At 48.7% G+C, this 20,786-nt stretch overlaps 2 protein-coding genes and 1 pseudogene across 2 annotated transcripts; 2 read left to right on the plus strand and 1 right to left on the minus strand.

Annotated features, from left to right (window-relative positions):
• Positions 1–10,053: 10,053 nt before the first annotated feature.
• Positions 10,054–13,797, minus strand: LOC136523402 (WRKY transcription factor 72B-like). The gene is made up of 6 exons (XM_066517094.1): positions 13,661–13,797; positions 13,158–13,229; positions 12,795–12,869; positions 12,086–12,664; positions 11,839–11,952; positions 10,054–10,302 (listed from the first exon to the last, which is right to left on the minus strand). The coding sequence occupies exons 1-6, from the start codon at positions 13,712–13,714 to the stop codon at positions 10,054–10,056; spliced, it is 1,143 nt and encodes a 380-aa protein (XP_066373191.1). The 5' UTR covers positions 13,715–13,797.
• Positions 13,798–16,675: 2,878 nt separating this feature from the next.
• On the plus strand, positions 16,676–18,419 carry LOC136523403 (glutathione S-transferase T3-like; annotated as a pseudogene).
• A 404-nt stretch (positions 18,420–18,823) lies between these two features.
• On the plus strand, positions 18,824–20,134 carry LOC136519909 (uncharacterized). The gene has a single exon (XM_066513290.1). It carries the CDS (start codon positions 18,824–18,826, stop codon positions 20,132–20,134), a length of 1,311 nt encoding a protein of 436 aa, XP_066369387.1.
• The last annotated feature ends 652 nt before the right edge of the window (positions 20,135–20,786 follow it).

A 20,786-nucleotide genomic window follows, 5' to 3' on the forward strand; every position in this document is an offset into this window, starting at 1 on the left:
CCGTCTGCTCCGTTTTGGTAGGGGTTGCCTTCTGGTTGCCACCTTCCGCCTGGGTGAACTTCGATATTACATAAAAGTAAACAACTGAACTAAGAGCAGCGCAGTAACCTACGGAGCGAGGCGTCTCCGCTACTAGCCGCGCGACCCAACTCCGTCATCCGAGAAGAGTCTTCTACCAGTCCTAGCATTGGTCGCCGGGAACAACATGTCCAGTGCTTCCACTTCGCTTTCCTTGCGAAAAAGTCATCGTAAGCTCGCTTGGACGCGGATGAGATTGGAGCTGCCGACGGTGCAAAGCCCATCCTCTGCATGAGGAGCACATCGCCCCTCTTGGAGGTTGGAATGTGCGCCAGCGGCTGAGTGGCAATTCGTCTGCTCCGTTTTGGCAGGGGTTGCCTTCTGGTTGCCACCTACTGCCTGGGTGGGCTGGCGATCAATGGCGACATTCGCTCGAGCTGCACCTCCTCAGTGAACCGTGTGAGACGTCGGGCAGCTTCGCGTGGTGTGGGTGTCGCGTCGCTGGGGGTGGTGCAACCATCTGCGACGCCGGGTGCTCCCGCATGTGGTGGCATGAGTTGTGGCGGCCCCTGCACTGGCGACATTAGAGACAAGTCTGTCGTCCACTGAGCAGCCGTCACCGGGGAACATGTGTCAGCCACTGGTGCTTCAACCTCCTGAGGGGCTGTCATAGCAGGCAGAGACTCAGGTGTTGCTGCTCTCATTGGCCGGCTCATGACGAGTGAGGCGGCGAGCTCCTCTAGCATCGGGTCAAAAGAGATGACCAATGCGGGAGGCCCCGCACTCACGCACATCACCAGCGCCAGTGGATCTGGCTCAGGGAAGCATAGTGCAATAGTAGAAGTAGGTGCCTCGTCGGCGTGGTCGACAGGCGCACCCGTGCTGATGTCCTTCGGCGTAGTCTTGCGTCGCTGATATCGTCGTCGTCTCCCACCGTCGCCCCCACAGCCCTTGGTGCGGCACCCTCCACCCCGCCGCGTGCCGCGTGTTGGGAGGACGTAGGGTCGTCGCGAGCAGAGTACCGTGGCAGGTTGGCACCCATCGCCGCCGAGGTCAAAGCAGTCCTTCGCCTACATTCCTTGGCGAGGTGTCCGAATCCGCGACAGCGCAGACAACGCCGTGACAACCGACAAGTCGCTACTCGGTGCGAGTAGGAGAGGCGGTTGAAGCATCTGTCGTGAAGCTCTACCGGGATCTTCTTGACTTGCGAAAGTTGCTTTTGGCTAGGGCGAGGCTCCGTCGAGGCAGCAGTAGATCCTGTGACCTGCCGGGGGAGGATCTCACACCACCCATCGGTGTTGGGGGCGGAGACCCGTCCATGGCGACCGAGGCGTTAGCGGACAGGGGCACGTCCATCCACTGGCCGAACAGGCAAGCCGTTCACCAGCTGCGGGCATGGTGGACCTCACAAATAACCAGGGGAGATAGAGAAATTGCCCGACTGGATCTAGATGCTGCGCTAGCCCCTCTTCTCTTGTCGTGCCTCTCTCTCTCCCTCTCTGGTTGCTGCTCGGGCGCGTATACAGGGCCGGCCGAGCCTGGAGCTCCCCGGTCATCGTTACTCCCTTCCTTCTGGCCCTCTCGCGCCACACTCCTGCCGCCTGAGGCTTGTAGTCCCCCTGTGCATGCTCGCCGAGCATATCTTGCTGTTGCCCCCTTTTTCCTGCTCGTCGCGGCCACAGGGCAGGAACCGTGGTGAGCCGTCCCTGGTAGCCCTCCAACCAGCCAACCACGCTACCTCTACGTCTGCCTTGCCACCCTCGATCTTCTGCACGCGTTCACCGAGGAGGATATCTGCTAGCACATCGCTACCGCTGGTGCCGCCTCCAGCATGCTGCTGGTATGCGCGGCTGGCCCTACACCGAGCCTACATTTGTCCAAGCAGCAAGTAGATGTTGTACTTAGAAGTGAATGTTGCAAGCACATGTTTCGAGTGTTTCAGAGGTATGTTATAATGTTTCATATGAATGTTGCAAAAGTAGATCGGGATGTTTCATATGTTGCAATGGTTGTACACGTATGTTGCAAACGTCTGTTCTGTATATTTCATCTATTTTGAAACGTATGTTGCACGTGTGTTTATCTGGATGTTGCATATGTTTCACATATATGTTGCAAGTGTTTTATCTAGATGTTGCATATATTTTTCAATGGCTTTTTTCAAGTGTTTTTGCAAATGTTTTAGACCATGTTTCTAGTGTTTCATTTGTCTTCAGGCGTATGTTGCAAATGTTTCATCTGAATATTTCAAAAATAGATCGGGTGTTGCTGCTGTCACGCACCTGCTGCAGCAGGTGTCCGGGCGGGGGAAGTAGAGGGGGCGCGAGCGGTCTCCATGTGGGGTTAGGAGGCGCGGGCGACGTTTGGACGGATGTGGGCCCCTACATAGGCGCGTGAAATGGAGTGCAGGCGCGGGTGTCCGGACGCACGACGCACACATCCGTACAGACGTCGTCCGGGCGCTAGCATTGTCGTTTGTATCATGGCTTATATTAGAAAAATATGTTTAGGATTATTTGTGGTTATCTTTCATATTTTCGTATCTTACCTCTTGAGAATCCAACAGTTTGGTTCGCAGCGCGGCCTAAGGGTGCTCACATAGGCAGGTTGATCCAGTCGTCAGGCGCTGAAAATCGACCGCCTGTGGAGCTGCCTGACCCAGGCACTTTTGCTAGGGTTAGAAGCTAACAGGCCCTAGATGCTCGGAACAATGAAAATAATCACGAAAAGGATCTACTACGTATATTTTTATAGAGGTTAGGCCGGTGACACTCGAGCATTCAAAGGTCCCTACACCAAATTTTAAATATTTGACATTAGATCCACCATTTCTCCTCAGTTCGTCCTTCTTTCTTTTCCATGGCAATAGATGCCTACCACTTTTTTCAACGGCTCTTGCTATCCACTCACTCGCCAAAGTTTTGAATTGTAGTGGCCTCTCCCCTCCACCCCATGTCCCCATCCACCAGGCTCATCCATCATCTACCTCCTGCGCCCACCCTTCCATGACACCTCCACCACTTAATTTTCCTCTAGGCCTGTGGGAGAACACAAGTACTCCCAAACCCTAACCTCGCCAGAGGCGAAAAGAAGCTCTCATGATGAGGTGTAAAGAGAAGCAAAATTCATATACAAGAAAAAAAACTCGGATCTGAATCTGTGATATAATAGAACATTCAACTTTTTGTAGCATAGCTTATAGTATATATTGGCCATCACCTAAAAAGATTATATATTAACTAAAAACAAGGCTGGTGCATGGAAATAGAGAATTCTTATTGGTGTGGTAAAAATTCAATCAATTTAGAAATAACTTAGAGTAACTCCACCGGATATTATTTTCCCTTTCCCTTAAACTTCTTTGTAGGAGAATCCCCTCTAACTTATAGGAGATACCGGGAATGCATGTTACAGCATATTAAAAACGATAATGCTCTGACTCCCTTCCCTCTATCTCGCCGTGGTAGTTCGAGCTCGGCCGACGAGCTTGCAGAGCCGCGGATGTCGGGTAGGAGCAGCAGCAGGCACAGAGCGGGCGGGCTGGCCCAGGATGGGCGGGCGCAACAGGCACGAGCAAGTGTAGCAGTGTGCGCAAGACGCGGGGTAGGCGTGGGCGTCAGGACCGGGGCTAGTGTCCGGACGCCCCGGCGCTAGCCATACCGAACATATCTCCTTTTACCTCTCTTGACACTTAGGACCCACATGTCAATCGCAAAATATCTATTCTCCTTCTCTTTTCTTCTCCTTTGCCTCTCTTCTATCTCGTGTAACTCTTACCGCTGCCAGCCCTCTCCCCTGACACCGCTCCGAACACTACTGGGCCTTCCCACCACCGACACCCCATCGCCTGCTCCCACTATTGGCCGCTCTCACCACCTCATCCGCCATCACTGGCGGAGGGTAGTGGAGGCCAAACTGGGTTGTGGCCCCCCTTGCTCCATTCATACCTACAATTTTGTTACCTGTTACTGCCAAAAAAAATTCAAACTGTTGCTGCCGCTATTTGGAGAAGATGAACATGTCCAGGGCTTTGTTTCTTATTGCTTTACCAACGATTGTATCCACGCACAGTGGCCCAAAAACAAGCTGTCCAGAGCTAGCAAGTCTGCCATTGCTCTCTGTAGCAATAGAAAATTGCCCCCGCTTGATTTGGTGCTGTGCTCCGCCACTGTCCGCCATCCCTTCCAAGGGAGAGAGGAGGGCATGTGAGGTTACAAGGGTGACCGCCATGGGGGAGATGAGAAGAAGCTAAGGTAGCAACAATGAGAGACAAGGTCGACCGACTATACTTTCCTTCTCTTTTATCCTAGGGTAGCGGTGTGGTCTGCTTGTGGTGACCTCGACTTAGGGAAGTGGTGCGCCCTACTCGTGGCGTGACCAGCTTGGTCGGTGTGGCTTGTCCTATCAGCACTGGCGAGAACCAAGGCAATGAGCACCTGGCAGAGGTAGATAATGAAAGGAAAGGGGATTGAATCGCTCTCCCTTTCTTTGAGGGATTGAAGGTGTGGTTTCTCAATTGATAAAAAATAGGAAAGGGGATTTGCTAGAGCTTGTCTTTTGCATTTGATCCTCTTTTATCACTTGTTATAGGGAAAAGGGATCACTTAGGGCCTGTTTGACATGACTCTAGCTCTAGTAGCTGCCTTTACGGAGGAACCATACCAAACATTTTAGGTGGATGAACCGTTTTCTATTAAATAGTAGAGGAGTCGAAGCTGTTTTTGGGTCTAGAGGAGGAGCCACAGTTTGTGTCTCCTCCTCGAGTACTTTGGTTCCACTTGAGGAAGGAGCCATACCAAACAAGACTTGATCATCAATGTGATAGAGATACTCTTTTATAGAGAGTTTTTTTTGGGGGGGGGGCTCTTTTATAGAGAGTTAAATTTGAAATTTGTATGAACTATAGCAAAGTAGTTGGGGTCGAGGCCCATGGGAGAAGAAATGGACTTCTTTTTTTAAAAAAAAGAGATACTACTATGGAACTCGGCCTCTCTGGCCTGAATAGGCTACGAACCAGTCCAGCTCTCTCCGAACACTGGCTTCCCAAGGCCCATTTCTCTTCAAATTCAACTAGCCGTCGGCCGTCGCCATGGACGCATGGGGGGACCAGCAGGTCGAGTAAGCAAGCGCGCGAACCGGAAGCCCGGTGACGTCGGGAGCGCCCCAGGCGCGGGCACCCTCCTCCTCGGGGGCTCGGGGAGTCGGGGTTCCGCCTCCGCCGCGACAGAGAGGAGTGGGAAGCGGGCGCCTCGGGCTACGCGTCGCCTTCCCTAGCGCTCCCTCGCCGTGCTCGCGGCCTCCTTATTAGATAATCTACTGCTTCCTTGTGTGAACTCACAGCAAGGGAAGGTGGCGCCGAAAAGGCTCCCTGCTGTGGTACTGTAGCCGTTGTAGAGGCAGGCGCCGAACGGCTCACCTGTCGTACTGTAGCCACATGCAGGGACAGGCGCAGAAGTCAGTCCTTCTGTGTTATCTAGTCACTGTTACAGCAGGGCAGCTATACTAGGACTAGATAGATAGAGTTGTATATATAGTTTGCCACTGCAACTCAACAAAGAGAGTTCAGATTTGCCATCTCCTATACAGGGCTCCGGCCAACGCTGGTGCTTGTATTGTGTGTGTATGCTATGTTCTCCCTCTTCTTCTACCTCTAGCCATAGTGTGTGTGGTCGGACAACGCTTGTTCGTGGTCGGCATAGCTAGTGGGTGCTCGGCAACACTAGTGGGTGCTCGACAAGACTGGTGAGTGGTCAACTCACCTGAACTGGTGATCCTGTGGGCCAACAAGTGGTATCGGAGCCGTACATGCACCGTCGTCGGACTAACCGCTGGCGATGACGAACGGTTCGGAGATGGGCGATAGCAGTGGCACTGTTGTGGCTGCCCAACCACGATCTGAGGTTGTTGTTCGCATGGTGCGGGAGGTCAGCGGCACCAGTTGGTCGACGCTGACTCGCACCAACTATGGAGAGTGGTCGATGACCATGAAGGTCAAGCTCAGAGCCCGACGGGTCTGGAATGCTGTTGACAAAGGCACCAACAATGAGGAAGATGACATGTCAGCGTTGGAGGCTATCCTCGCTGCTGTACCGGTGGAGTATAGGGAGCCGTTGGGGGCGACGAGCTCAGCTATGGAGGTGTGGGAGGCTATTGAGGCGATGCACGTCGGTTCCGACCGCGCAAAGAAGGCGACGGCCCTGCTTCTGAAGCAGGAGTACACCAACCTCAAGTTCAAGGATGGTGAAATGGTGGAGGACTTCTCCCTCCGCCTATAGATGCTCATCAGCAAGATGAAGAGCCACGGCGTCACCATCGATGAAGAGGAGGCGGTCTCCAAGTACCTCCACTTCGTGCCGGCAAAGTACATCCAGATCGCTCACTCCATAGAGATGATGCTGGACTTGTCCACCCTCACCATTTATGGATGTGATAGGCTGTCTGTGGGTGGTGGACGAGCGCCTGGAGCAGGCGACAACAACGAAGGACAGTGGCAAACTGCTGCTGACAGAGGAGGAGTGGGCTGCTCGGAGGAACTTCGGGGTAGCCTCCTCCAGCCGTGGTGGCGATGGCAAATGCCACGGCTAGGCTTCTTCGGTAAAGAAGAAGCAGGTCAACCCCAACGCCTGTCGGCGCTATGGGAAGACGGGCCATTGGGCACGAGAGTGACCAAATTGCAAGCAGGAGAAGAAGGCTGAGGCTCATCTGGCGCAAGCTGATGATAATGATGAGGCCACTATCCTGATGGCGACGTTCTATGCACTGCACGGCATCGACGCCGAGGAGAAGGAAGAGGTGACGATGGTGGAAGGACCTAGGAAGGCCTTGAAGGTTGTCAACCTCGACGAACCGCGCGCCCAAGTCCACCTCAGACGTGTGGGCACCGACCAGGAGCAGCGGTGGTATCTAGACTCTGGTGCCAGCAACCACATGATGGGCTCCAAGGCATCCTTCTCCGAGCTCGACGACGATGTTACCGGTACGGTGAAGTTTGGTGATGGCTCACGGGTGGATTTCCAAGGGCGCGGCACCATCATCTTCAGGTGTCAGAATGGGGAGCACCATGCGCTAATGGATGTATATTACATCCCGCAGCTGCATTCTAGCATCATCAGCATTGGTCAGCTGGATGAGCGCGGTAGCGAGGTACTAATCAAGGATGGAGTCCTTAAGATTAGGGACTAAGAGCAGCAACTTCTTGCCAAGGTGAAGAGGTCCCTAAACCGGTTGTACCTGCTCGACCTGAAGGTAGAGCAGCTGGTGTGTCTAGCGACAAGGCACGCCGAGGAACCGTGGATGTGGCATGCCCGGTTCAGACATCTCAGCTTTGATGCACTTGGTCGGCTAGAGAAGATGGTCCCAGGGCAACCCCACATCAAGCACAGAGGCGAGCTGTGTGATAGCTACCTGGCCGGGAAGTAGAGGAGGCTACCATTCCCAAAGGCGGCCAAGTATCGCGCGAAGGACGCTCTCGAGCTCATCCACGGCGACCTCTACGGGCTGATCACGCCAGCTACAAATGGTTGTCGGCGGTACTTTCTCCTGCTCGTAGATGATTGCAGTCGCTACATGTGGCTGCAACTCCTAACGAGCAATGACGAAGCGGCGGCGGCGATCAAGAAGTTCAAGATGCGCGCGGAGGCCGAGAGCAGCAAGAAGCTCCGCGTGCTGAGGACTGATCGCGGCGGCGAATTCACTTCGGTGGAGTTCACTGCGTACTACATGGATCAGGGTATGGTTTGACACCACACCGCGCCATACTCGCCACAACAGAATGGCATGGTGGAGAGGCGGAACCAGGCGGTGGTCGGCATGGCTTGGTCCATGATGAAGGCCAAAGGCATGCCAACAAGGTTCTAGGGTGAAGCGGTGACCACTACGGTGTTCATCCTCAACCGTGCTCCGACCAAGGCCCTGACGGGCAAGACATCGTTCGAAGCTTGGTATGGGCGCAAGCCGAGCGTGTCCTTCCTCCGAACATTCGACTGCATCGGCCACGTCAGGAAGACAAAGCCGATCCTCACCAAGCTGATGGTGTTCCTTGGCTACGCAGAGGGTACCAAAGTGTACCAGCTCTATGACCCACGTGGAGACAAGGTGCTTGTCTCGTACGACGTCGTGTTCGACGAGAAGGCGGCTTGGGACTAGAACAGTCCGAGCATGGGGGAAGCTGGCGGCTTCACCAGCACCTTCGTCGTCGAGCACCTGGTCATCCACGGTGGTGAAGACGCTGGGGAAGAGGTGCCGAGCACTTCGAGAGGGGTGCCGAGCACTACAGCAATAGAGCCGAGCACTTCTGGGGCAGTGCCGAGCACTTTGGGAGGGATGTCGAGCACTCTGGGGGGAGTGCCGAGCACTCCTGGAGGGATGCCGAGCACGCCAAGAGTGTGCTGGGAGGTTCTACAGTGGTGGCGACCACTCCAGGATGGGTGCCAAGCACTCCCGCAGCGGAGCCAAGAGGTCTTGCAGTGGTGCCAACTACTACTAGACTGAGGCTGAGCACTACTACAGTGGTGCCGAGCACTGCAGGAGTAGTGACGAGCTCCTGTCTAGAAGTAGTGCCGAGCACTACAACTAGGGTGCCGAGCACTCCGGTAGAATAGGGAACTCCATCAACACTGATTGAGTTCGCCTCACCTCCAAGTGACATCACTGAGTTCATGGATGTCTTCCATGAAGGTGAGGAGGTGTGGTTCCACAGGCTGGACGACATCATCGGCGGCATAGGGCCCTCAGGCTTGGCTGGTCGGCTGCTCAATGACTAAGAGCTGCTGCTCGTCAGCGTAGAGGAACCACCCACATTCGCGCTGGCCGAGCGTGATGGAAACTGGCGACGGGCGATGCTGGAGGAGATGAAGGCGATCGAGTAAAATGAGACATGGCAGCTCGTTGATCCACCTCTAGGATGTCGTCCGATCAGCCTGAAGTGGGTGTACAAGGTCAAGCGGGACGAGCTCGGCGCCATTGTCAAGCACAAGGCGTGCCTTGTCGCCTGAGGCTTTGTTCAGCACGAGGGCATCGACTTCGAGGAAGTCTTTGTGCCAGTAGCGCGCATGGAGTCAGTCCGTTTGCTACTAGCTTTAGCAGCAGCAAAGGATTGGCGTGTCCATCACTTGGATGTTAAATTGACCTTCCTCAACGGAGCTGGTGGAGACGGTCTTCGTCAGGCAATCTCTAGGTTTCGCCATCAAGGGAGAGGAGCACAGGGTGCTCTGACTGCGTAAGGTGCTCTATGGGCTGCGGCAGGCCCCACGAGAATGGAACGCCAAGCTTGACGCCACGCTGGGCGAGCTTGGGTTCCAGCGATGCGCAACCAAGCATGCGCTCCACACGCGGCGACGGGGGAAGGAGGAGATCGTCGTTGGCGTGTGTGTGGACGACTTGATCATCACCGGCGCGCGCACGGAGGACATCAACAGCTTTAAGCGTGAGATGGCGGCTCGTTTTTGAATGAGCAATCTCGGCGCACTCTCCTACTACCTCGGCATCGAGGTGAGATAGGGGAAGGAGGAACTCACACTCGGTCAGAGCGCGTATGCCTCGAAGCTATTAGAGTAGAGTGGCATGGCTGAGTGCAAGCCATGCGTGACTCTGATGGAGGAGCGGCTGAAGCTGACAAAGGCCAGCACCGCGGCGAAGGTAGATGCAACACTCTACCAGAGCATCGTCGGCGGTCTGCGCTACCTAGTCCACACGAGGCCAGACATTGCGTTTGCCGTGGGCTACGTCAGTCACTTCATGGAAGATTCCAGAGAGGATCACTGGGCTACGGTGAAGCGGCTACTGCGCTACGTCAAGAGGACGGTAGATCACGGGATCATCTTCCCAAAGACCGACGGGAGTAGGCTGCAGCTCACTGTGTTCAGCGATGCAGACATGGCGGGGGACATCGACGGGCGGCGGAGCACCTCTAGAGTGCTCGTCTTCCTCGGATCGGCTCCAATTTCATGGCTGTCGCTAAAACAGAAGGTGGTGGCGCTATCTACGTGCGAGGCAGAGTACGTAGCGGTGGCCACAGCGCCGTGCCAAGTTGTGTGGCTACGTCGGCTGTTGGGCGAGCTGACTGGTGCGGAAGCTCACCCACCAGCACTGATGGTGGACAACCAGCCCGTCATCGCCCTCGCGAAGAATCCGGTTTTGCACAGTCGGAGCAAACACATCAACGTGAAGTTCCACTTCCTTAGGGACTGTGTCGATGGTGGGCAGATCGTCATCGAGTTCGTCGAAACTGGTCGGCAACTCGCGGACGTCCTCACCAAGCCGCTCGGACGTCTTCGACTCACGGAGCTGAAGGAAATGATCGGCATATAGGGGTACAAGGGATAGCAGTAGGATTAGGGGAAGAATTGTTAGATAATCTACTGCTTCCTTGTGTGAACTCACAGCAAGGGAAGACGACGCCGAAAAGGCTTCCTGCTGTGGTACTGTAGCCGCTGTAGAGGCAGGCGTCGAACGGCTCACCTGCCATACTGTAGCCACATGCAGGGACAGACGCAGAAGTCAGTCCTGCTGTGTTATCTAGTCACTGTTGCAGCAGGGTAGTTGTACTAGGACTAGATAGATAGAGTTGTATATATAGTTTGTCACTGCAACTCAACAAAAAGAGTTCAGATTTGCCATCTCCTATGCAGGGCTCCGTCTAACGCTGGTGCTTGTACTGTGTGTATATGCTATGTTCTTCCTCTTCTTCTAACTCTAATGGGTGCTCGGTAAGACTAGCAGGTGCTCGATAAGATTGATGAGTGATCGACTCATCTGAGCCGGTGATCCTGTGCTCAAACACTCCTCCCCGTATCTTGTCGATCTGGTAAGCCCCCGAGTCCCCGATCTCCAATCTATGGTGCATTCGTACTTCTGACCTTAATTTCGATCCGTGATGAGCGCCAGTGCGAATGTACGAGTCCTTGGTTCACGAGTTCGATTAGATGCGTGTTTTTTGTTTGGATTCTGTGTGGCGTGGTGGTTCTGAATTCTGATCAATTTATGGGTGAGCTAAGACCTAATGTTCAATTTAGCTCGTCTACTGCCAACTGGTAGTGGTGGTACTGATAGATTAGTAGAACCCGTAGAGTAAACAGCTGGGGCTTCGGAAGCGGTTGGATCACTTCATTCGGGTTTCAGGGCCTTGTTTAGATCACCTCCAAATTCCAAGTTTTTTCACTCTTTCTTCGTCACATCAATTTTTAGCCGCTTGCATGGAGTATTAAATGTAGGTAAAAAAAAATAACTAATTGCACAGTTTAGTTGAAAATCACGAGATGAATCTTTTGAGCTTAGTTGGTCCACGATTGGACAATATTTACTAAATAAGACGAAAATGCTACTATTCATTGATTTGAAATTTTTTGCAATCTAAATATGGCCCAGAGCTCTAATAATAAGTGACAGCATTTGTTTATTAGTTTACACATTGGTCCATGTCAAGTTGTCAACCAATCACTTGCGATTTCAATGCCTCGTAGACCGCAAGCAATGATTGTACAAACTAAGCAGACTTCGGGCCATCCATAGACTCCAAACCCACGTTCTCTAGATACTTTTTTTTAGAGAATTATGGGCCTAGATTCAGTACCCGGTTATCCACCCCTAACTTCCCCAAGTCAATCTCTAGCAACTATATTATGTGCATCTTAAATAAAGTCCCTTCTGTTTTCAACTGATGAATAAATAAATTATAGCCGTGTAAAGGAGACTTGGGTTTAGTATGTTCGGGTTTTCCATGTTCAGAGACAGTAGCATTTTACTCCCCTTTGAACTGAACATGTGTAGTTTCAAATATGTGAATTGAGCAGTATTGTTTGATGTAAACCATGCATTATGTACCTGTTTTCTGACGGGGCATCCTGCTGCCACTGTACACCGGTAGTAGGCACGGGGGCACGGGTTCCCCTTGGCTATCTTCTGCCCATACTTCCTCCATTGGCATCCATCATTCATCTGATCAATAATCCAAAGCATATTTGCATGTTTAGTTATCTGATCTCCGTGTATCATTAGCTACTCCACCAATATATAGTACATATGAGGCAAGCATTACATCTCTCTCAAATGGAATATTATGTCTACGTACCGTTGGTGCATCACACCTTGCCCTTACAGACACCCTTGCCTTCTTGGCCTGTGGCAGTGGGCCTATGTCATCCTCAGGCTCCGTGCCGACGTTCCTCAAGTTCTTCTGCGTTTTGCTTGACAGCCACTGCTGATCTGCTGCCTCCATGGCATCGTTCTTGGCATCCTCGGAGCTAACTTCAGGGCTCAAGGTCATCACATCGGGCTGGATCTTTGCAATGCTATTAGTTGCACCATCTTTGCAGGCTAACAGTCCAAGTGACATGCCTTCTTCTTTAATACTCATGAAGTCTTCTCTCCCATTTCCTTCTGCAGCACTATTCTTCTCTTCCTTCCTGTGCATGCTTGTGCTCGTGCCGAGGCTCAGTGAGACGAATTCAGGCTCCTCGATGCCGGTGGGCATGATGGTCGAGGGGTCAGCAAGCTTCTTGGCTTGTCCTTTTTGAACAACGTCATGGAAGTGTAATTGAAGAGATCGGTAGTCCTCTACAATGCGTGACAACATTGTTTTTAACCTCTTGTTCTCTTCTCTTACCTCACCCATCTCTGCCCTTGTGGATGCAAGTTTATCTTTATCAACCTGAAGACACAAATGCACAACTATGAGATCGATCTGTAGCCATTCCTTAACCAAGTCACATATGATAATAATGGACTTGTCTTTGTATAAACCTCGGAAGATTATTGATATAATCAGAATGCATCCTGACCTTGTTATGATTAGTTGAAGTTTGATTTGGTGCTTCGTCCATTTCAGATCTTTCCTTTAGGCTTGGGGAGCTTGCCTAGTAAGGCACAAAAAACGGCTGATCAGAATACTGCAGTAGATAATAAGAAAAGGTAAAACTACACACAGAACTCATGAAGAAACTATGTTTTCTCTTCTCATGAAAATTCCAGGGGGGAAAAAACTTCAGGATAAGGTACTTAGACTTCTGAAATAGGTGCACTATTGTTGAACAGAGATGGACAATGGACCGATTTTATCCTCTCATGTTTAGCCATGCATGAATTGCTTTCATGCATGGTTAATGAATTATTGAATATATATGTTTATAGTAATAGTTAGGCACCTCTTTTCTTGAACTTGATTCGTGTAAGGACTTAAACAAGTTGCCATCCAGGGTATGACCATCATCTTTGATCTGCAATAGTAGCATGGAAATTTGTTTTTGTAAGAACAGCAAAGAAATCAAAGCCCAAAATATGTTGAGGACCAACTATACATGGGGCAGAGACCATTCCAGTTTAGTTTTTCCACATGTTTTTTGTGTGCTATTTACATATGCACCACAATTAGTGGTTTCTAATATTTAGTTGGACACCTGATTGATTTCAACATCAGAATTTGATGCCGAATATGTCTCCCTAATCCTAGTTCCAATCATATCTATATATTCCAGGAAAACTGCAATTCTGAAGGAAGTCCCTTTACATATATAGATCAAGAACAATAAATCAATAATCCAAAAGAGAGAAACTGTGTCCTGAACTCCTGATCATACATAATTGAATACACAACTAAATTAAACTCTTCAGAAAATCACAGACAAACAGAACGAGAAAAATACCAAACCTTGCTTGTTAACTGCTCTTCATGTCTACCAGACTGCTTCTCCCCCCTAACCATCTCTCTCCTCTTTGACAGAAGCTAGCTAACTTTCAAGGGGTCTAATCCCTCCTTTCTTCTTCTCTAACTTCCCTCTAGCTCCAGTTCTCTCTCTTCCGATCTCTTTGTTCCTGCAGCAGTCTATAGCTTATAAAGGCAGGCCACAACCTCTTGTCTCTCTCTCTCTCTCTCCTATTTGGACTTTGGCATAAAAGAAGTCGTAACCCAGTGCTAACCTATGTTAGACGGTCAACATCTGATATGTCAAATATCGCCGCACTCTTCCATGACTTGGAGACAGAAAAAGAGAAAAAAAAGGCACAAGCGAGTAGGCAACTGAGATTTATGTGGACTTCAACGTGTGCAACATGTTGCTGTTGTTTTTTGGCCAATTAAGATGTGCGTCCAGACTGCGTACGGCCAGCTGGAGGAGCGGGTCCACACAGTTAATGTCCGTATGAAGCTTCCCACGAGTCATCACGTCAGCCGACTATTAGAAAACTGTCTTAACATAAGAACTTGATTTTCAAAGCTTCAACATAGGACCTCTAAACAATAGGATGGTTATAGGCAACCGGTAATCTGGTATCCATAGGATAGTATCCATAAAGCTAAGGTACCTTGTGGATTTGCCATTATATATGGTCTTGGGGAGCTGAAAAGTATTGATAGCTCACGCTGAATTTATGGAAACAGCTTAAGTGACTATGACCACGGGCTTTGGGGACTCTCTGATGGGAAGCTACTGGTTTAGATGAAACTAGTAGATTATATATAAATTGGAAGTTTTGTTCCATGACTTTAGGAATAATTATATTGCTCATGTTTAAGATAGTTCTGTTAGTCCCTAAGATCTCTGGCACGGGTGAGTCGACCACTCAACACCGCTGTCGACCACGCACTGTCGTTGCCGACCACACACTATGGCTATAGGTAGAAGAAGGGAGGGAGAACAGAGCACACACATAGCACAAGCACCAGCGTTAGCCGGAGCTCTGCAGAGGAGATGGCAAACTGAACTCGCTCTTTACTGAGTTGCAGTGGCAAACTATATATACAACTCTACCCATCTAATCCTAGTACACAGACATGTCAGGCTGCCATGCTGTTACATTGACTAGATCTGACAGCAGGGCTGACTTTGGCGTCTACCCCTGCTGTGGCTATAGTGCGGCAGGTGAGCCATTCGGCGACTGCTCCTACAGCTGCTACAGTGCAACAGCAGGGAGCCCTTTTCAGCGCCGCCTGTCCCTGTCGTGCGTTCACACAAGGGGAGCAGCAGATTACTTAACAAGTTCAACAATGACTTGTCCTTTACTGAGGGGAAAACAGTATTGACATTTGATGAAATTAGAGGACCACGTACATCTTTATCTGTATACTGTATATCACTATTTGGTTTAGACTTGAGGACCACATGTGTCTTTTTCAGAAGTCAGTATTGTTCTTGGAGAAAAGTCCACTTAATTTCACCAGCATGATGTGGTAATAGTAGCTTCAAAATTGAGTTAATTAATTGCTTTGGATGCTTATATGAACAACCATTGTACATGCAGTTTAGTTTTCTAATGCTATATTCTCTGATATCTAGAAACATTTCTCCAAGCTCTGAATCACGTCATTGACTTGTGATTCAACATGTATTGGTTTATTAAGAAAGTTACTAGTATTCCAGTAGAGGGTCTGCCGCCTTTTTTTATGGGTTTACCATTCGGTGTTAAAATGAAGGATCTGACATTTGTTTCTAAGGCTTTGGTGTATCTATATGCTTAGTATCTGATCACAATAAAGTGACCAAGTATATATAAATTTATGCCATAAACAAAGGGGATATACTAACTTAGAATTATTAGATTTTTTTCACGAACGCCTGAACACATATTTCATTAAGAGGAGAAGAAGTGCGACCGCAGGCACGGCTAGGCCAGAACGGGGCTTAGGCAGCACGGAATCCAGTTACAGCAGTTCACAGGAAAGCTACCAACAAACACGGACTACTCATTGATCGAACCTACAAGAAGCGATCATAGCGTAAGAAAACCTGTAGAAATCCAAACGTCCACCTAAGCGCGAATTATTGGAACTGACTAATAAAACAATATAAAAATCTAAGACATATCTGACTGAAAAAATTCGTCATTCAATTCAAGAAAGTAATGATTTGCTGCTAGCTAGATTGGGCTTCATCTACAAAACTTGGATCATGACTATATATATCTCCTAGATCCAATGTTTCCACTTCCTCAGGCGCATCGATGGTCCACTTGTATATGGTATTCTTTGAGAAATAAACAAAGTGACACATTAATCAATCACAAGACCATTGACCTTAATCATAACTAATTCTGTAGAGATTAAGAACATAATGCAGTGCTGTGATCCAAAGTTAGCTGTACCATTTTTTTAGAATATTGTGTGGGTTCAGCTGGGGTGGCCTTTGAGATTCTGACTGCCTCTTCCGATGACACCATTGGTGCTCCTTTAGAGGCCAACTCTACGGATTTGGTTCTTTTTAGATCCCAATGCTTTTAAATCTCCATTTACTATTGTCCATTTGTGTTGCAACCATGCATGGTTCTAGGCTTCCACTAGTAACAGATCATTGCCTCGACAAGTGGTATGTACTTAGGCCAGTCTCAATGGGGATGTCATGGGAGTGTCATGCACATTAATTAGGGTGACACATCAGCATGGGAACACTTTTTGCATGAAATGGTGAGGAGAGAGAACAAGTTCGTTTCATGGCCACGGCACTCGCCAGCTCTGTTTCCAAGCTCTCGGTAACCCCACGACACCCGCATTGAGAGGGGAGAGTTTCATCCCACCGATCCCGTGCTCCAGGCGCGAAGATCCAATCCTTCCCGCCCCATTCCCCACCGCGCGCGTGATTCCTCCCGCCTCGCGCGTGATTTCTTCTTCCTCCTTCCCCGCGCGCGCCTTCTTCTCCTTCCCCATCCCGCCCTGGCCGCTAGATTCAGCGCCATGGATGTTGGCCGTAGCTCCGGGCGGCGAGACAAAGGAGGGAAAGGGCGCGGAGGCAGTCGCCTTGGAATGAAGACGGCATTCTCTCCTACGCTGCCAGCCCCTCCGGCTTCTTCTCCGCCGGCCCCTGCTTTGCCGTCTTCATCCCCACCGCAAGTAGCAGGAGTGCCGCCGGCCGCTGCGCCATCACCGTCCGCCCCAGCGCCGCCACCGGGTCCGCCAGCACCGTCCGCCCTAGAGCCGCCACTGGGTCGAGCACCGACATCTGCCCCTGCTGCGCCTTCTTCCTTCCCTGGTGTGCCTTCTTCCAAGCCGTGGCCACCGCAAGGAGCAGGATGGGGAGCCATGCCCCCAAATTTTCTATCTCAACATGGAAACCAGTAAGCCCCAGATCCACGGTAATCAATTTATTTCGATTTGTAGAGATGCATAGATTTATGCCTGCAATTAGTATTTTTTGTTTTGATGAATATGCCTGCAATTAGTTGATTTCAGTGTGTAGAGATGTATAGATTGATGCCTGCAATTAGTATTTTTTGTTTTGATGAATATGCCTGCAATTAGTTGATTTTAGTGTGTAGAGATGTATAGATTGATGCCTGCAATTAGTATTTCTGGTTTTTTAATTGTGTGAAAACTTCAGGGTCTATCCACCTGGTGGTTTTGTAAATTTCCTTCAACAACCACACTATCCGCCGCACCCACACATGCCAGGAGAAAATTTTCATTTTGTTGGTCAGACTATGAACGTGAACCCAATATCTCCACCACCACCACCAAGTGCCTATGGAACAGTAACACCCAAGCTGTGAAACAAGGCACTTCAACAAACGAGACGGTGAATATTGACATTGAGGAAGGAGAGAATAGTGAGGCAAATAGGACAGTAAAGAAACGATATTGGACTCATGACGAAGAAACGAGGCTGGTAACTGATCAGTTTTTTATTTTCCTTTTTGTAGGCCAGTGTTTGGTACAATACTTGATTTGTTCATATTTTTTTATTTTGTATTTTGTAGGCCGGTGCTTGGTTGAATGTTTCAAAAGACCCAGTTAGGGGTAATGACAAGAAATTTGATACATTTTGGAAGGAAATTACTGAGGAGTTTAACATGAAATGGAATGGGAAGCGTAGAAGGGAAATAAACCAATTGAAGGTTCACTGGTCACGCCTGAAGTCATCGATCACTGATTTCAATGACGCTTGGACTAAGGTAACTCAAATGCATACAAGCGGATACTCCGATGACATGCTAGAGGAAGAGGCACAGAAGATATATGAAAGCAGGTTTGGAAAGCGTTTTTCGTTGGTGCATTGGTGGAAGATATTAAAAGAGGAGCCCAAATAGTGTGCATAGTTTGAGGAAAAAGAGAAAGACAAGACTGAGATAGTTGATGTTCCAGAAGAACAGTCACGTCCCATTGGTAGAGAAGCAGCAAAGGCTGAGCGTAGTGGAAAGCGCAAGAAGGATAATGTTATGGAAGGAATTGTCATCCTTGGGAACAATATTGAGAAAATTATCAAGGTGCCGCAAGATCAGAAGGTGGAGTGCGAAAAGGTTACAGAAGCACAAATTCAGATATCAAACGCAAATTTGAAGGCAACAAGGAGCAAAAGGAAGCAAAGATGTTTGAGGTCTACAATTCCTTGCTCAATCAAGATACAAGTCACATGTCTGAAGATCAAAAGGCTAACCGAGAGAAGGCATTACCTAAGCTTGAGGAAAAGTTATTTGCTGACTAAGGTTAGTTCTCAGTCTTAATGCTGCACTATATATTTGTGTGAATGTAGCACTATATATGTGTGAATGCAGCACTTTATTTTAAGACTTAATGCTGCACTTTATTTTATGACTTAATGCTGCACTATATATTTTATGACTTAATGCTGCACTATATATGTGTGAATGCAGCCCTTTATATGTGTACTCCCGCAACCCTATATATGTGTGAATGCTGCACTTGATTGGCAGTTTCACATCTAGTGCACGCATGGCAGTGTTCACATGTACATTAGGTGTGAAAATTGCTGCATATGAACCTATATATACACACCTCAGCCTTCTCTCTCTTGCTCACACGAAGGCCTTCTCTCTTTCACATTCTTTTGCCATCGAGTTGTATTCATTCTAGTGCACAGCTTTGAGGATGTATGAGGAAAATGACAACCCTGATGGAAGTCAACATTCTCTGTACTCGTTGGATGAGTTCCTTGCTGAGGGTCAGATCATAGATGATGTTCTCAATGAAGCCACAGTGGTCGTACAATACACCATCGAATGTCTACAACAAGAGGCTTCTGACCATCGATTCCGTCCGAGGAAGCACATCAAGAGGCCACGAGAGGAAGCACATCAAAAATTAGTTAATGATTATTTCTCAGAAAATCCTCTTTATCCTTCAAATATTTTTCGCCGAAGATTTCGTATGTCTAGGCCACTTTTTCTACGCATCGTTGAGGCCTTAGGCCAATGGTCCGATTATTTTACTCAAAGGGTTGATGCTGTTAATCGGCAAGGGCTCAGTCCACTACAGAAGTGTACTGCAGCTATTCGCCAATTGGCTACTGGCAGTTCTGCAGATGAACTAGATGAATACTTGAAGATAGGAGAGACTACCGCAATGGAGGCGATGAAGAATTTTGTCAAAGGGGTTAGAGATGTATTTGGTGAGAGATATCTGAGGCGCCCCACTATGGAAGATACTGAACGTCTACTCAAACTTGGTGAAAGACGAGGTTTTCCTGGTATGTTCGGCAGCATTGACTGCATGCATTGGCAATGGGAAAGATGCCCAAATGCATGGAAGGGTCAGTTCACTCGTGGTGATCAGAAAGTGCCGACGCTGATTCTTGAGGCTGTGGCATCACGTGATCTTTGGATTTGGTATGCATTCTTTGGAGTAGCGGGTTCTAACAATGATATTAATGTTTTGAACCAATCTACTGTATTTATCAATGAGCTAAAAGGACAAGCTCCTAGAGTCCAGTACATGGTAAATTGGAATCAATACAACACTGGCTATTTTCTTGCTGATGGAATATACCCTGAATGGGCAGTATTCGTTAAGTCAATACGACTCCCTATCACTGAGAAGGAGAAGTTGTATGCACAGGAACAAGAAGGGGCAAGAAAGGATATCGAGAGAGCCTTTGGTGTATTGCAGCGTCGATTTTGCATCTTAAAACGACCAGCTCGTCTATATGACCGAGGTGTACTCCGTGATGGTGTGCTAGCTTGCATCGTACTTCACAATATGATAGTTGAAGATGAGAAGGAAAATGACATTATTGAAGAAAATCTAGATCTAAATGTGCCTCCTAGTTCATCAACCGTTCAAGAACCGAAATTCTCTCCTGATCAGAATGTTCCGTTAGAGAGAGTTTTAGAAAAAGATACTTCTATTCGAGATCAATCGGCTCATCGTCGACTTAAGAATGATTTGGTGGAACATATTTAGAATAAGTTTGGTGGTCGTGCACATATATCTGGTACTTGTGACTATCTTTTGCATTATTGGTTATCTACTGTAGTTAGTTATCTACCTTAAGAATTAACTGCACTGATCTGTATTAACTGAACTGTTTTTTTTGTTTCTGCAGGATGAAAGCAAGGCTGAAGGTTATCTGAAAGCAAGGCTGAAGGCTGAAGGCTATCTGATACTGCACTACTGAAGGCTATCTGATCCTGCACTACTGAAGATTATCTGTCTTGTGAGAAGAACCAGTGAGAGGCCGTGTGCAAGGCTCTAGGCTATCTGAACTATTTTTTTTATCTATCTTAGTTTACTATCTTAGTTCCCGTGAATGCTGAACTGCTCTATGCGAATGCTGAAGGCTACCTGAACTCTGAACAATCGTATGCAGTTCCATTTTATCGTACTTCTGTGTGTGGATGGCTACATAATCAATCGATGCATATGATCCCATCATTGTACAACAATTAAATGCTTTACTTAGTTTTGGAATCGGTGAAATGAAACGCTCCATTGTGAAGGCTAGTTTCATTCATTGTTTTATCCCGCTCAAGCTGATGTGGCGTTTTGGAAATCGTGTAGTGAAACTAAGCATTGAGACTGGCCTTATTAGCACTACCATTCTAAAATCCTTATA

The sequence above is a fragment of the Miscanthus floridulus genome, chromosome 18 (genome assembly GCF_019320115.1).
Source record: "Miscanthus floridulus cultivar M001 chromosome 18, ASM1932011v1, whole genome shotgun sequence".
Taxonomy (NCBI): Eukaryota; Viridiplantae; Streptophyta; class Magnoliopsida; order Poales; family Poaceae; genus Miscanthus; species Miscanthus floridulus.

Coding starts and splice junctions, on each gene's coding strand:
- LOC136523402 (XM_066517094.1), bottom strand. CDS start 13,714: ATGGTTAGGGGGGAGAAGCAGTCTGGTAGACATGAAGAGCAGTTAACA. Junction 12,665..12,794: donor CTTCAACTAATCATAACAAG/GTCAGGATGCAT, acceptor TTGTGTCTTCAG/GTTGATAAAGATAAACTTGC. Junction 11,953..12,085: donor CAAGGTGTGATGCACCAACG/GTACGTAGACAT, acceptor ATTATTGATCAG/ATGAATGATGGATGCCAATG.
- LOC136519909 (XM_066513290.1), top strand. CDS start 18,824: ATGTATGAGGAAAATGACAACCCTGATGGAAGTCAACATTCTCTGTAC.